General features: G+C 36.7%; 1 protein-coding gene and 2 non-coding genes across 4 annotated transcripts in view; all 3 read right to left on the bottom strand.

Moving 5' to 3' along the window:
• LOC113101986 (uncharacterized) overlaps positions 1–12,500 on the bottom strand; it is a 20,896-nt gene that overhangs the window by 6,352 nt on the left and 2,044 nt on the right. Inside the window, exon 2 of one of the 2 annotated variants that reach the window (XM_026265718.1) lies at positions 4,848–6,103. In XM_026265718.1, the coding sequence (XP_026121503.1) occupies positions 4,848–6,102 (1,255 nt within the window). In that variant the 5' untranslated portion in view covers position 6,103. Of the gene's footprint in view, positions 1–4,847; positions 6,104–12,500 lie in introns of those variants that run through there. The other variant, XM_026265717.1, reaches the window with a different exon arrangement.
• Positions 7,272–7,390, bottom strand: LOC113102015 (5S ribosomal RNA). The gene has a single exon (XR_003290574.1). It is a non-coding gene; the product is annotated as a 5S ribosomal RNA (ribosomal RNA).
• LOC113102008 (5S ribosomal RNA) lies at positions 8,046–8,164 on the bottom strand. Its single transcript, XR_003290570.1, has one exon. It is a non-coding gene; the product is annotated as a 5S ribosomal RNA (ribosomal RNA).

The following is a 12,500-nucleotide window of genomic DNA, read 5'->3' as shown; positions in this document are numbered from 1 at the left end:
CAAACCTGCTAATATTCAGAGATCGGGCATTGACTCTATTTTTTGGCAAAATTATTATATACAAAGTGAACAGTTTCAAAAAATCTTAAAGCACCTGGTATTCCTAGGCAGTCTCTCATCCAAGTACTAACCAGACCTAAACCTGCTAAGATTCAGATATCGGGCATTGACTTTTTTTTTTTTTGCAAGATTATTATATAAATCGTGAAATTTTCCAAAAAGTTTAAAGCACCTGGTATTCCCAGGCAGTCTCCTATCCATGTACTAACCAGGCCCAAACCTGCTAATAATCAGAGATCGGGCATTGACTCTATTTTTTGGCTAAATTATTATATACAAAGTGAAAAGTTTCAAAAAAGCTTAAAGCACCTGGTATTCCTAGGCAGTCTCTCATCCAAGTACTAACCAGACCTAAACCTGGTAAGATTCAGAGATCGGGCATTGACTCTTTTTTTTTTTTTTGCAAGATTATTATATAAATCGTGAAATTTTCCAAAAAGTTTAAAGCACCTGGTATTCCCAGGCAGTCTCCAAACCATGTACTAACCAGGCCCAAACCTGCTAATATTCAGAGATCGGGCATTGGCTCTATTTTTTGGCAAAATTATTATATACTAAGTGAAAAGTTTCCAAAAAGCTTACAGCACCTGGTATTCCCAGGCCGTCTCCCATCCAAGTACTAACCAGGCCCAAACCTGCTTAGCTTCCGAGAGCAGACGAGATCGGGCATAGCCTTTTTTTTTATCTTTTTATTTAACTTTCAATTCACAGTTTTCTATTGCATTATTCCATCCGATTGACTTTCATTTCATTACATTTGTATGATTCGTTTTTTCCAATTGATCAACTTAATTTTTTATAATCATACAGCAATAAAAATATAGAACATAAATAAAATACACACAAATATGTTAACATTTACTTAATTGACATCAGCCATTCTCAACCAGATTGTTACTCTTTACCAATTGAAACATATTTCTTCCCCCACATTTTGATGTATGAACTTATTTGTAGTCAAAAAAACTCTTTCCCCTCTTTATCTCCATACTTACAAATCAACTCTACATCTCTTTGTATCATTGACTTAAACATATCTTTTACTTTTACCTTTCTCCCTTCGAAATGTGCATAGTTCCTTCTTAGCACTACTGCTAGTCTGGCATGACTCAGAACAAAATTAATTAAACAAATGTCAGTTGATTTCCTTTTCCCGAAAGTTCCAAACAAAAACAATTTTCCCCATTCCTCCTCGGTCTCAACTTTGACACTCCAGTTTTCTAGTAACAGATTTTTAAGAAAATCAAAAAAATCCACCAACTCTTCACATCTTAAAAAGTAATGTAAGAAACTCTCATGGCCATTACCACATACGTCACAAATGACATTTACCTCATTATTTATTTTGTTTAACACCACATTTGTGTAAATTCTATTATGTCTTATCAGAAAGTCATTATTCTCACACTCTATACTGTTGTATTTTATGTTTAAGTTTGACCATATTTTCTTCACATCTAAATCTTCAAATACTTTCTTCCACACCTTTTCTGATGCTGGTTCTTTTATAACATCAACTATTATTCTCCTGTATATATTCTTTACACTCATATTTTTAAATTTGTTTTTCTTAGCATTATCATCCACATACATCTCCGGCATACATTTTTCCACGTTAGATACATATTCACGTTCGATCATATTAGTCCACTGCAAAGGTATACTTGATTTAATTTTTCCATATATTTTATTTACTTTCTCTCTGTTCTCCATTCCTTCCAGATCACACACAGTATCATAAATGCAGTTATTTTTTAGAAATCCTGGAATAACTTCATACATAATGTCCTTCACTTGTTTTATACCCCCTTCTATGAATTTACATTCATACAATGTTTTATTTTTATGTTTAATCTTTTCGTTGAGAAATAGTGGTAGATTTTTAATCACCTGTATGTCTTCACATTCATATTCTATTTTGGGAAGGAACTGTCTCCATGCCTCTAATACTTCCCGATATATTTCTGGTATTCCTTCCGTCATTGATTGCTTAAAGCCCATATACCATCCATTGTCCCCTATTCCTCCCACATCATCAATATATTTCCTTAAGAATTCCTTCCACCCATAATCCCATAGCCCTCCCATATATTTTTTCACCGTTTTTATTCTCATCGCAGCCCTTTTTATTTCTAGATCCATCAAGCTTAAGCCTCCTTCCCATCTCTTACCCACCAATGTTTTCTGTGCAATTTTCACACCTTTTCCCTCCCATATAAAATCACATACAATTTTATTCAATTCATTCATCACCCACCCTGGCATTTCCATTACACTCATTACATAAACACAAACTGACAACAGCAGGCTATTTACTACTATTACTTTCCCATTTAACTTTAATTTCCTCCCTTTCCATGTTGCACTTACTGTTCTTATTTTATTAATTACCCCAGTCCAGGTCACATCTCTTGCCTCTTTGCTTTCGACCCCTAAATATACCCCTAATACTTTCATATATTTTTCCTCCACTCTTATCCCTACCTCTACTCTCTCTACCTCCCCTATATACATTAATTCAGATTTATCTACATTTATTTTTGCCCCTGATGCCTTCCCAAACATCTTTACTATCTCTAAAACTCTTTTTACACTGTTTCCTTCCCTCACTGTAATTGTAGTGTCATCTGCATATTGGTTTATAGTACACATTCCTCCATATGGCAACTCAATACCAACTACCCTTCTATCCCTCTTGATTAGAGTGGCTAAAGGCTCTACTGAAATTGCATATAATAATGCAGACAGGGGACAGCCCTGTCTCACTGACCTTCCTATCTTAAACCTGTCTGTTAATACTCCATTTATTTTTATGCAACTTTTTGCCTTCTCATATAGTCTCTTCACCCACCCTATCATTCTACTTCCAAATCCAAACTTCTCTAATACCTTAAATAAGTATTTGTGTTCTACCCTATCGAATGCTTTATTCCAATCTATCCCTAATACTATTCCTCCCTTCTTATCTCGTTTCATGTACTCTATCACATCCCTAACTGTCCCTATCGTGTCTGCTATATCCCTGCCTGGTATGCTGTAACTTTGTGTTGGTTGCACTATACTTCCAATCACTTTTTTCACTCTGTTCGCTAAAACTTTAGTCAGTATTTTATAATCCACATTTAATAGACTGATTGGTCTATAGTTCTCTATATTCAACCTATTCCCCTTCTTATACACCAGAGCTATCACTCCCTCTACCATTCTATCTTGCACCATCCCTGTTCTTTCCATCTCCTTGAACACTTTAACTAAAATCGGTGCTACCTCTTCTCTATATGTTTTATACTATTCAATACCAATCCCATCACTGCCTGGACTTTTTCCACTTTTCAACCCCCCTATTGCCGCTTCTACTTCCTTCTCATCTATCTCTCTATCACACCACTCTGCATCCTCCTTATTTAGAATATTTTCTACACTTTCTAATACTCCATCTATACTTCTCTCATCCACTTCTCCTCTCTTATATAATTCTCCATAGAATTCTTGAACTCTCTCCAAAATCTCTACATAGTCTTTGGTTGTTTTGCCCTCTTTTGTATTTATTTCATTTATATACGTTTTACTTTGTCTCCTTTTCTCTAGCCCTAAAAAATACCCTGTGCATTTCTCACCTTCTAATGCATATTTTGCCTTGCTTCGTAAAATAGCTCCTCTGCATTTCTCCCTTTTTTATATTTTTCTAGCGCCATCTTAACCTCTATATATTTTTCCATACTGTATCCTTCTTCATCTTCAGCCTTAACTAACTCCTCTCTCAATCTTTCTCTAAGCATAATTTCCTCCTTCTTCATCTTTCCTCTTCTTTTCTTACTGTATTTTATACTAATTAACTTAATTTGATCCTTTATTTCCTCCCATCTCTCCGCTATTGTACCCTCTAATCCACCGTCTCTTGTATACTCATCTATCTTTTCTTCTTCCCTATTTAATAGATCCTTCATCTGTATCTCATATTCTTCCTCTTCGATATACCCTGCATTCAATATCCACATCCCTCCTCCTACCTCCTCACTCCCTACCTTGATTCTGAACCTTACACTATCGTGATCACTTAAACTATTTACCTGATGTTTTATCCCGTCTATGTATCTAATTATTTCCTCTTCAACTAACACTAAATCTATTCTACTCTGTTTTAATATACCTTCTCTTAACTGCCTTCTAGTAAATTCTCTTTTTTCTGGATTTTCATACCTCCACACATCTATTAACCCCTTTTCTCTCATTATCTCCATCAACATTCCCCTAGACTTTTCCCATCTAAATTTTACCCCCTTTCCCACGTCCAATCTGCTACATTTTATATTAAAATCTCCCACTATAATACATTTCCCCACAATCAATCCTTTTAACTCTTTCAAAATTTCCCTCCTGTCCCCTTCTATATTTGGAACATATATATTTATTAATCTAAAATCCATATCTCTATACATGAATTCAACCACCAAGATCCTTCCCCTCTGGTCTTTATACACCTCTCTTATACCTTCTACAATATCTTTTTTAAATAATATTGCCACACCTGTTGCATTTTTTGCACCATTATTATAGTATATGTCCCCTCTCCACTCTTCTCTCATCTCCTTTACTTTATCCTCCTCCCAGTTTGTCTCCTGTATACAGATTATATCACTCCGATAAGTAAATAATAGTTTTTTCATCTTGTTTTTATCCCTTAACCCATTTATGTTTATTGAAGTTACAGTGGCCATGAGAGTAACCCAGAAGAAAAACTAAACAAAACCAGGAACACATGCACAGTTCATTCATACATCACATACCCGCTCGTGGTTCTTTTATCTGCTCAACCTGTTCTCCGTCCATCTCAGACTTCCTCTTTGAACTCAGTCTTATAATCTTTGTTTTCAGTCCATCTTTCTTTTCACTGTCTCCCTTTTCTCCACCTCTGCTTTCTATCAGTTTCTGTGCAGTATTTTTCTTTGCCTCTTCTTTACCTCTTTCTTTCACATTACTTTCATCTGTCTCCTCCTCTTCTTCGATCACTTCCGACTGCTCCATCTCCTCCTCCTCCTCCTCCTCATCCGCTTCACTGAAACTTTCAGCTGTGTCTCGCCATTCCATTTTGCTTCTTCTCTCACTATCTTCAGCTCCGTCTTTCTCTCCACCGCTCACCACATCAGTTGTTTCCTCCTCTTGCTCCTCTGTCAGAACACTGCTCCTCCTTTCACCTTTTTTTTTACCGTCCACTCGCTCTCTCTCTAATCCCATCCATTCTTCACAATCTCTTGCATAATGGCCTCCACCATTGCACTTGAAGCATTTTAATTCAGGGCACTCTCTAATTATGTGCCCTGGCTTGATACAGAGTCTGCAAACACGTATTTGCCTATCATGGATGACACGAAAATATTCGGTGCCTCTCAGAGTCTCAAACTTTGTGGAGTATGGTAGTGAACATACCTGTTCTGTGAAGCGAACTTTTAAGAAACGTGTCCCATCAACTATATCTGTTCCAGGCCACACCCGGCGTTTGATTGGTGAAAGTGGTCGTACTCCCCACTCCTGTAGCTTGGCGAGTATCTTCTCATCCTCTAAATACACAGGCAGATTGATAAAGGACACCACCATATCATTATTCATTATATCCCTGGCATGCACCATCACTCCTTTCACTCTCACTCCATCCATTAGTTTCCTCTTTGCCTCTTCATCCTTCATTGTGAGCTCATAGACCCTTTCACCTCTCACCCTGCAGCCAATCACTTCTCCACACTCCTTCTTTACTCCTTTCAGTAAATCCATCATTGAAATCTTTTCAGTTCCCTCCACCTCTACTTCCACAGTCAGCTCTTTGTTGTACTTCCCTTTTGATTTTCCTTGCACTGCTCTGCTGTTTTCTTCTCCCTCTTCCCACAAATGTCCTGTGACTTTACTTGAATCCTGTTGCTTTTGGATCTCCGCTTGTTTGACTTCACCTCTTCTTTGCTCCTCCTCTTCATTCCTCCCATTGCTACTTTTTCTCATCATGGTTAGTTCTGTTTCTTTATCTGCAGCCATGCTGTGCATCTGCAGCATGCTACAATGAGAAAAATGTCAAAAAAGTCCCCCAGACAGCCTAAGCTGTCGGGGGAATTTATTAAAGTCAGCAAAAACTATCCAGCAACTAATGTCCCAAACAGAAATCAAAACTGAAAACCAGGATATGTAGAAACAGACGGTTAATTTAAACAAACAGAGTTGAGCCTTTCTCTCTGTGCTGCAAGCCTATCACTTCCTGTTGGCTCTCTAGCGCCGCCAGGTTGGTATGGCCGTAAGCGAAGACTGCTGCAAAGAGAGGGCTATTTAAAGACCAGCCCATCTAATCACCAGTATATTATATAAGTAGCAAAGAAAACCCAAAAGCTTAAAGCACCTGGTATTCCTAGGCAGTCTCTCATCCAAGTACTAACCAGACCTAAACCTGCTAAGATTCAGATATCGGGCATTGACTTTTTTTTTTTTTTTTGCAAGATTATTATATAAATCGTAAAATTTTCCAAAAAGTTTAAAGCACCTGGTATTCCCAGGCAGTCTCCTATCCATGTACTAACCAGGCCCAAACCTGCTAATATTCAGAGATCGGGCATTGACTCTATTTTTTGGCAAAATTATTATATACAAAGTGAAAAGTTTCAAAAAAGCTTAAAGCACCTGGTATTCCTAGGCAGTCTCTCATCCAAGTGCTAACCAGACCTAAACCTGGTAAGATTCAGAGATCGGGCATTGACTCATTTTTTTTTTTTTTTTTTTTTTTGCAAGATTATTATATAAATCGTGAAATTTTCCAAAAAGTTTAAAGCACCTGGTATTCCCAGGCAGTCTCCAAACCATGTACTAACCAGGCCCAAACCTGCTAATATTCAGAGAACGGGCATTGACTCTATTTTTTGGCAAAATTATTATATACAAAGTGAAAAGTTTCAAAAAATCTTAAAGCACCTGGTATTCCTAGGCAGTCTCTTATCCAAGTACTAACCAGACCTAAACCTGGTAAGATTCAGAGATCGGGCATTGGCTCTTTTTTTTTTTTTGCAAGATTATTATATAAATCGTGAAATTTTCCAAAAAGTTTAAAGCACCTGGTATTCCCAGGCAGTCTCCAAACCATGTACTAACCAGGCCCAAACCTGCTAATATTCAGAGATCGGGCATTGACTCTATTTTTTTGGCAAAATTATTATATACTAAGTGAAAAGTTTCCAAAAAGCTTACAGCACCTGGTATTCCCAGGCGGTCTCCCATCCAAGTACTAACCAGGCCCAAACCTGCTTAGCTTCCGAGAGCAGACGAGATCGGGCATAGCCAGGTTGGTATGGCCGTAAGCGAAGACTGCTGCAAAGAGAGGGCTATTTAAAGACCAGCCCATCTAATCGCCAGTACATTATATAAGTAGGAAAGAAAACCCAAAAGCTTAAAGCACCTGGTATTCCTAGGCAGTCTCTCATCCAAGTACTAACCAGACCTAAACCTGCTAAGATTCAGATATCGGGCATTTACTTTTTTTTTTTTTTTTTTTTTGCAAGATTATTATATAAATCGTGAAATTTTCCAAAAAGTTTAAAGCACCTGGTATTCCCAGGCAGTCTCCCATCCATGTACTAACCAGGCCCAAACCTGCTAATATTAAGAGATCGGGCATTGACTCTATTTTTTGGCTAAATTATTATATACAAAGTGAAAAGTTTCAAAAAAGCTTAAAGCACCTGGTATTCCTAGGCAGTCTCTCATCCAAGTACTAACCAGACCTAAACCTGTTAAGATTCAGAGATCGGGCATTGACTCTTTTTTTTTTTTTTTTTTTTTTTTTGCAAGATTATTATATAAATCGTGAAATTTTCCAAAAAGTTTAAAGCACCTGGTATTCCCAGGCAGTCTCCAAACCATGTAAAACCAGGCCCAAACCTGCTAATATTCAGAGATCGGGCATTGACTCTATTTTTTGGCAAAATTATTATATACTAAGTGAAAAGTTTCCAAAAAGCTTATAGCACCTGGTATTCCCAGGCGGCCTCCCATCCAAGTACTAACCAGGCCCAAACCTGCTTAGCTTCCGAGAGCAGACGAGATCGGGCATAGCTAGGTTGGTATGGCCGTAAGCGAAGACTGCTGCAAAGAGAGGGCTATTTAAAGACCAGCCCATCTAATCGCCAGTACATTATATAAGTAGGAAAGAAAACCCAAAAGCTTAAAGCACCTGGTATTCCTAGGCAGTCTCTCATCCAAGTACTAACCAGACCTAAACCTGCTAAGATTCAGATATCGGGCATTGACTTTTTTTTTTTTTTGCAAGATTATTATATAAATCGTGAAATTTTCCAAAAAGTTTAAAGCACCTGGTATTCCCAGGCAGTCTCCTATCCATGTACTAACCAGGCCCAAACCTGCTAATAATCAGAGATCGGGCATTGACTCTATTTTTTGGCTAAATTATTATATACAAAGTGAAAAGTTTCAAAAAAGCTTAAAGCACCTGGTATTCCTAGGCAGTCTCTCATCCAAGTACTAACCAGACCTAAACCTGGTAAGATTCAGAGATCGGGCATTGACTCTTTTTTTTTTTTTTGCAAGATTATTATATAAATCGTGAAATTTTCCAAAAAGTTTAAAGCACCTGGTATTCCCAGGCAGTCTCCAAACCATGTACTAACCAGGCCCAAACCTGCTAATATTCAGAGATCGGGCATTGACTCTATTTTTTGGCAAAATTATTATATACTAAGTGAAAAGTTTCCAAAAAGCTTACAGCACCTGGTATTCCCAGGCCGTCTCCCATCCAAGTACTAACCAGGCCCAAACCTGCTTAGCTTCCGAGAGCAGACGAGATCGGGCATAGCCTTTTTTTTTATCTTTTTATTTAACTTTCAATTCACAGTTTTCTATTGCATTATTCCATCCGATTGACTTTCATTTCAATACATTTGTATGATTCGTTTTTTCCAATTGATCAACTTAATTTTTTATAATCATACAGCAATAAAAATATAGAACATAAATAAAATACACACAAATATGTTAACATTTACTTAATTGACATCAGCCATTCTCAACCAGATTGTTACTCTTTACCAATTGAAACATATTTCTTCCCCCACATTTTGATGTATGAACTTATTTGTAGTCAAAAAAACTCTTTCCCCTCTTTATCTCCATACTTACAAATCAACTCTACATCTCTTTGTATCATTGACTTAAACATATCTTTTACTTTTACCTTTCTCCCTTCGAAATGTGCATAGTTCCTTCTTAGCACTACTGCTAGTCTGGCATGACTCAGAACAAAATTAATTAAACAAATGTCAGTTGATTTCCTTTTCCCGAAAGTTCCAAACAAAAACAATTTTCCCCATTCCTCCTCGGTCTCAACTTTGACACTCCAGTTTTCTAGTAACAGATTTTTAAGAAAATCAAAAAAATCCACCAACTCTTCACATCTTAAAAAGTAATGTAAGAAACTCTCATGGCCATTACCACATACGTCACAAATGACATTTACCTCATTATTTATTTTGTTTAACACCACATTTGTGTAAATTCTATTATGTCTTATCAGAAAGTCATTATTCTCACACTCTATACTGTTGTATTTTATGTTTAAGTTTGACCATATTTTCTTCACATCTAAATCTTCAAATACTTTCTTCCACACCTTTTCTGATGCTGGTTCTTTTATAACATCAACTATTATTCTCCTGTATATATTCTTTACACTCATATTTTTAAATTTGTTTTTCTTAGCATTATCATCCACATACATCTCCGGCATACATTTTTCCACGTTAGATACATATTCACGTTCGATCATATTAGTCCACTGCAAAGGTATACTTGATTTAATTTTTCCATATATTTTATTTACTTTCTCTCTGTTCTCCATTCCTTCCAGATCACACACAGTATCATAAATGCAGTTATTTTTTAGAAATCCTGGAATAACTTCATACATAATGTCCTTCACTTGTTTTATACCCCCTTCTATGAATTTACATTCATACAATGTTTTATTTTTATGTTTAATCTTTTCGTTGAGAAATAGTGGTAGATTTTTAATCACCTGTATGTCTTCACATTCATATTCTATTTTGGGAAGGAACTGTCTCCATGCCTCTAATACTTCCCGATATATTTCTGGTATTCCTTCCGTCATTGATTGCTTAAAGCCCATATACCATCCATTGTCCCCTATTCCTCCCACATCATCAATATATTTCCTTAAGAATTCCTTCCACCCATAATCCCATAGCCCTCCCATATATTTTTTCACCGTTTTTATTCTCATCGCAGCCCTTTTTATTTCTAGATCCATCAAGCTTAAGCCTCCTTCCCATCTCTTACCCACCAATGTTTTCTGTGCAATTTTCACACCTTTTCCCTCCCATATAAAATCACATACAATTTTATTCAATTCATTCATCACCCACCCTGGCATTTCCATTACACTCATTACATAAACACAAACTGACAACAGCAGGCTATTTACTACTATTACTTTCCCATTTAACTTTAATTTCCTCCCTTTCCATGTTGCACTTACTGTTCTTATTTTATTAATTACCCCAGCCCAGGTCACATCTCTTGCCTCTTTGCTTTCGACCCCTAAATATACCCCTAATACTTTCATATATTTTTCCTCCACTCTTATCCCTACCTCTACTCTCTCTACCTCCCCTATATACATTAATTCAGATTTATCTACATTTATTTTTGCCCCTGATGCCTTCCCAAACATCTTTACTATCTCTATAACTCTTTTTACACTGTTTCCTTCCCTCACTGTAATTGTAGTGTCATCTGCATATTGGTTTATAGTACACATTCCTCCATATGGCAACTCAATACCAACTACCCTTCTATCCCTCTTGATTAGAGTGGCTAAAGGCTCTACTGAAATTGCATATAATAATGCAGACAGGGGACAGCCCTGTCTCACTGACCTTCCTATCTTAAACCTGTCTGTTAATACTCCATTTATTTTTATGCAACTTTTTGCCTTCTCATATAGTCTCTTCACCCACCCTATCATTCTACTTCCAAATCCAAACTTCTCTAATACCTTAAATAAGTATTTGTGTTCTACCCTATCGAATGCTTTATTCCAATCTATCCCTAATACTATTCCTCCCTTCTTATCTCGTTTCATGTACTCTATCACATCCCTAACTGTCCCTATCGTGTCTGCTATATCCCTGCCTGGTATGCTGTAACTTTGTGTTGGTTGCACTATACTTCCAATCACTTTTTTCACTCTGTTCGCTAAAACTTTAGTCAGTATTTTATAATCCACATTTAATAGACTGATTGGTCTATAGTTCTCTATATTCAACCTATTCCCCTTCTTATACACCAGAGCTATCACTCCCTCTACCATTCTATCTTGCACCATCCCTGTTCTTTCCATCTCCTTGAACACTTTAACTAAAATCGGTGCTACCTCTTCTCTATATGTTTTATACCATTCAATACCAATCCCATCACTCCCTGGACTTTTTCCACTTTTCAACCCCCCTATTGCCGCTTCTACTTCCTTCTCATCTATCTCTCTATCACACCACTCTGCATCCTCCTTATTTAGAATATTTTCTATACTTTCTAATACTCCATCTATACTTCTCTCATCCACTTCTCCTCTCTTATATAATTCTCCATAGAATTCTTGAACTCTCTCCAAAATCTCTACATAGTCTTTGGTTGTTTTGCCCTCTTTTGTATTTATTTCATTTATATACGTTTTACTTTGTCTCCTTTTCTCTAGCCCTAAAAAATACCCTGTGCATTTCTCACCTTCTAATGCATATTTTGCCTTGCTTCGTAAAATAGCTCCTCTGCATTTCTCCCTTTCATATTTTTCTAGCGCCATCTTAACCTCTATATATTTTTCCATACTGTATCCTTCTTCATCTTCAGCCTTAACTAACTCCTCTCTCAATCTTTCTCTAAGCATAATTTCCTCCTTCTTCATCTTTCCTCTTCTTTTCTTACTGTATTTTATACTAATTAACTTAATTTGATCCTTTATTTCCTCCCATCTCTCCGCTATTGTACCCTCTAATCCACCGTCTCTTGTATACTCATCTATCTTTTCTTCTTCCCTATTTAATAGATCCTTCATCTGTATCTCATATTCTTCCTCTTCGATATACCCTGCATTCAATATCCACATCCCTCCTCCTACCTCCTCACTCCCTACCTTGATTCTGAACCTTACACTATCGTGATCACTTAAACTATTTACCTGATGTTTTATCCCGTCTATGTATCTAATTATTTCCTCTTCAACTAACACTAAATCTATTCTACTCTGTTTTAATATACCTTCTCTTAACTGCCTTCTAGTAAATTCTCTTTTTTCTGGATTTTCATACCTCCACACATCTATTAACCCCTTTTCTCTCATTATCTCCATCAACATTCCCCTAGACTTTTCCCATCTAAATTTT

This window comes from Carassius auratus, unplaced genomic scaffold (assembly GCF_003368295.1).
Source record: "Carassius auratus strain Wakin unplaced genomic scaffold, ASM336829v1 scaf_tig00217674, whole genome shotgun sequence".
NCBI classification, from domain to species: Eukaryota; Metazoa; Chordata; class Actinopteri; order Cypriniformes; family Cyprinidae; genus Carassius; species Carassius auratus.
The sequence above is the reverse complement of the archived record's forward strand: the minus strand, read 5'-3'. Positions and strand labels throughout refer to the sequence as shown.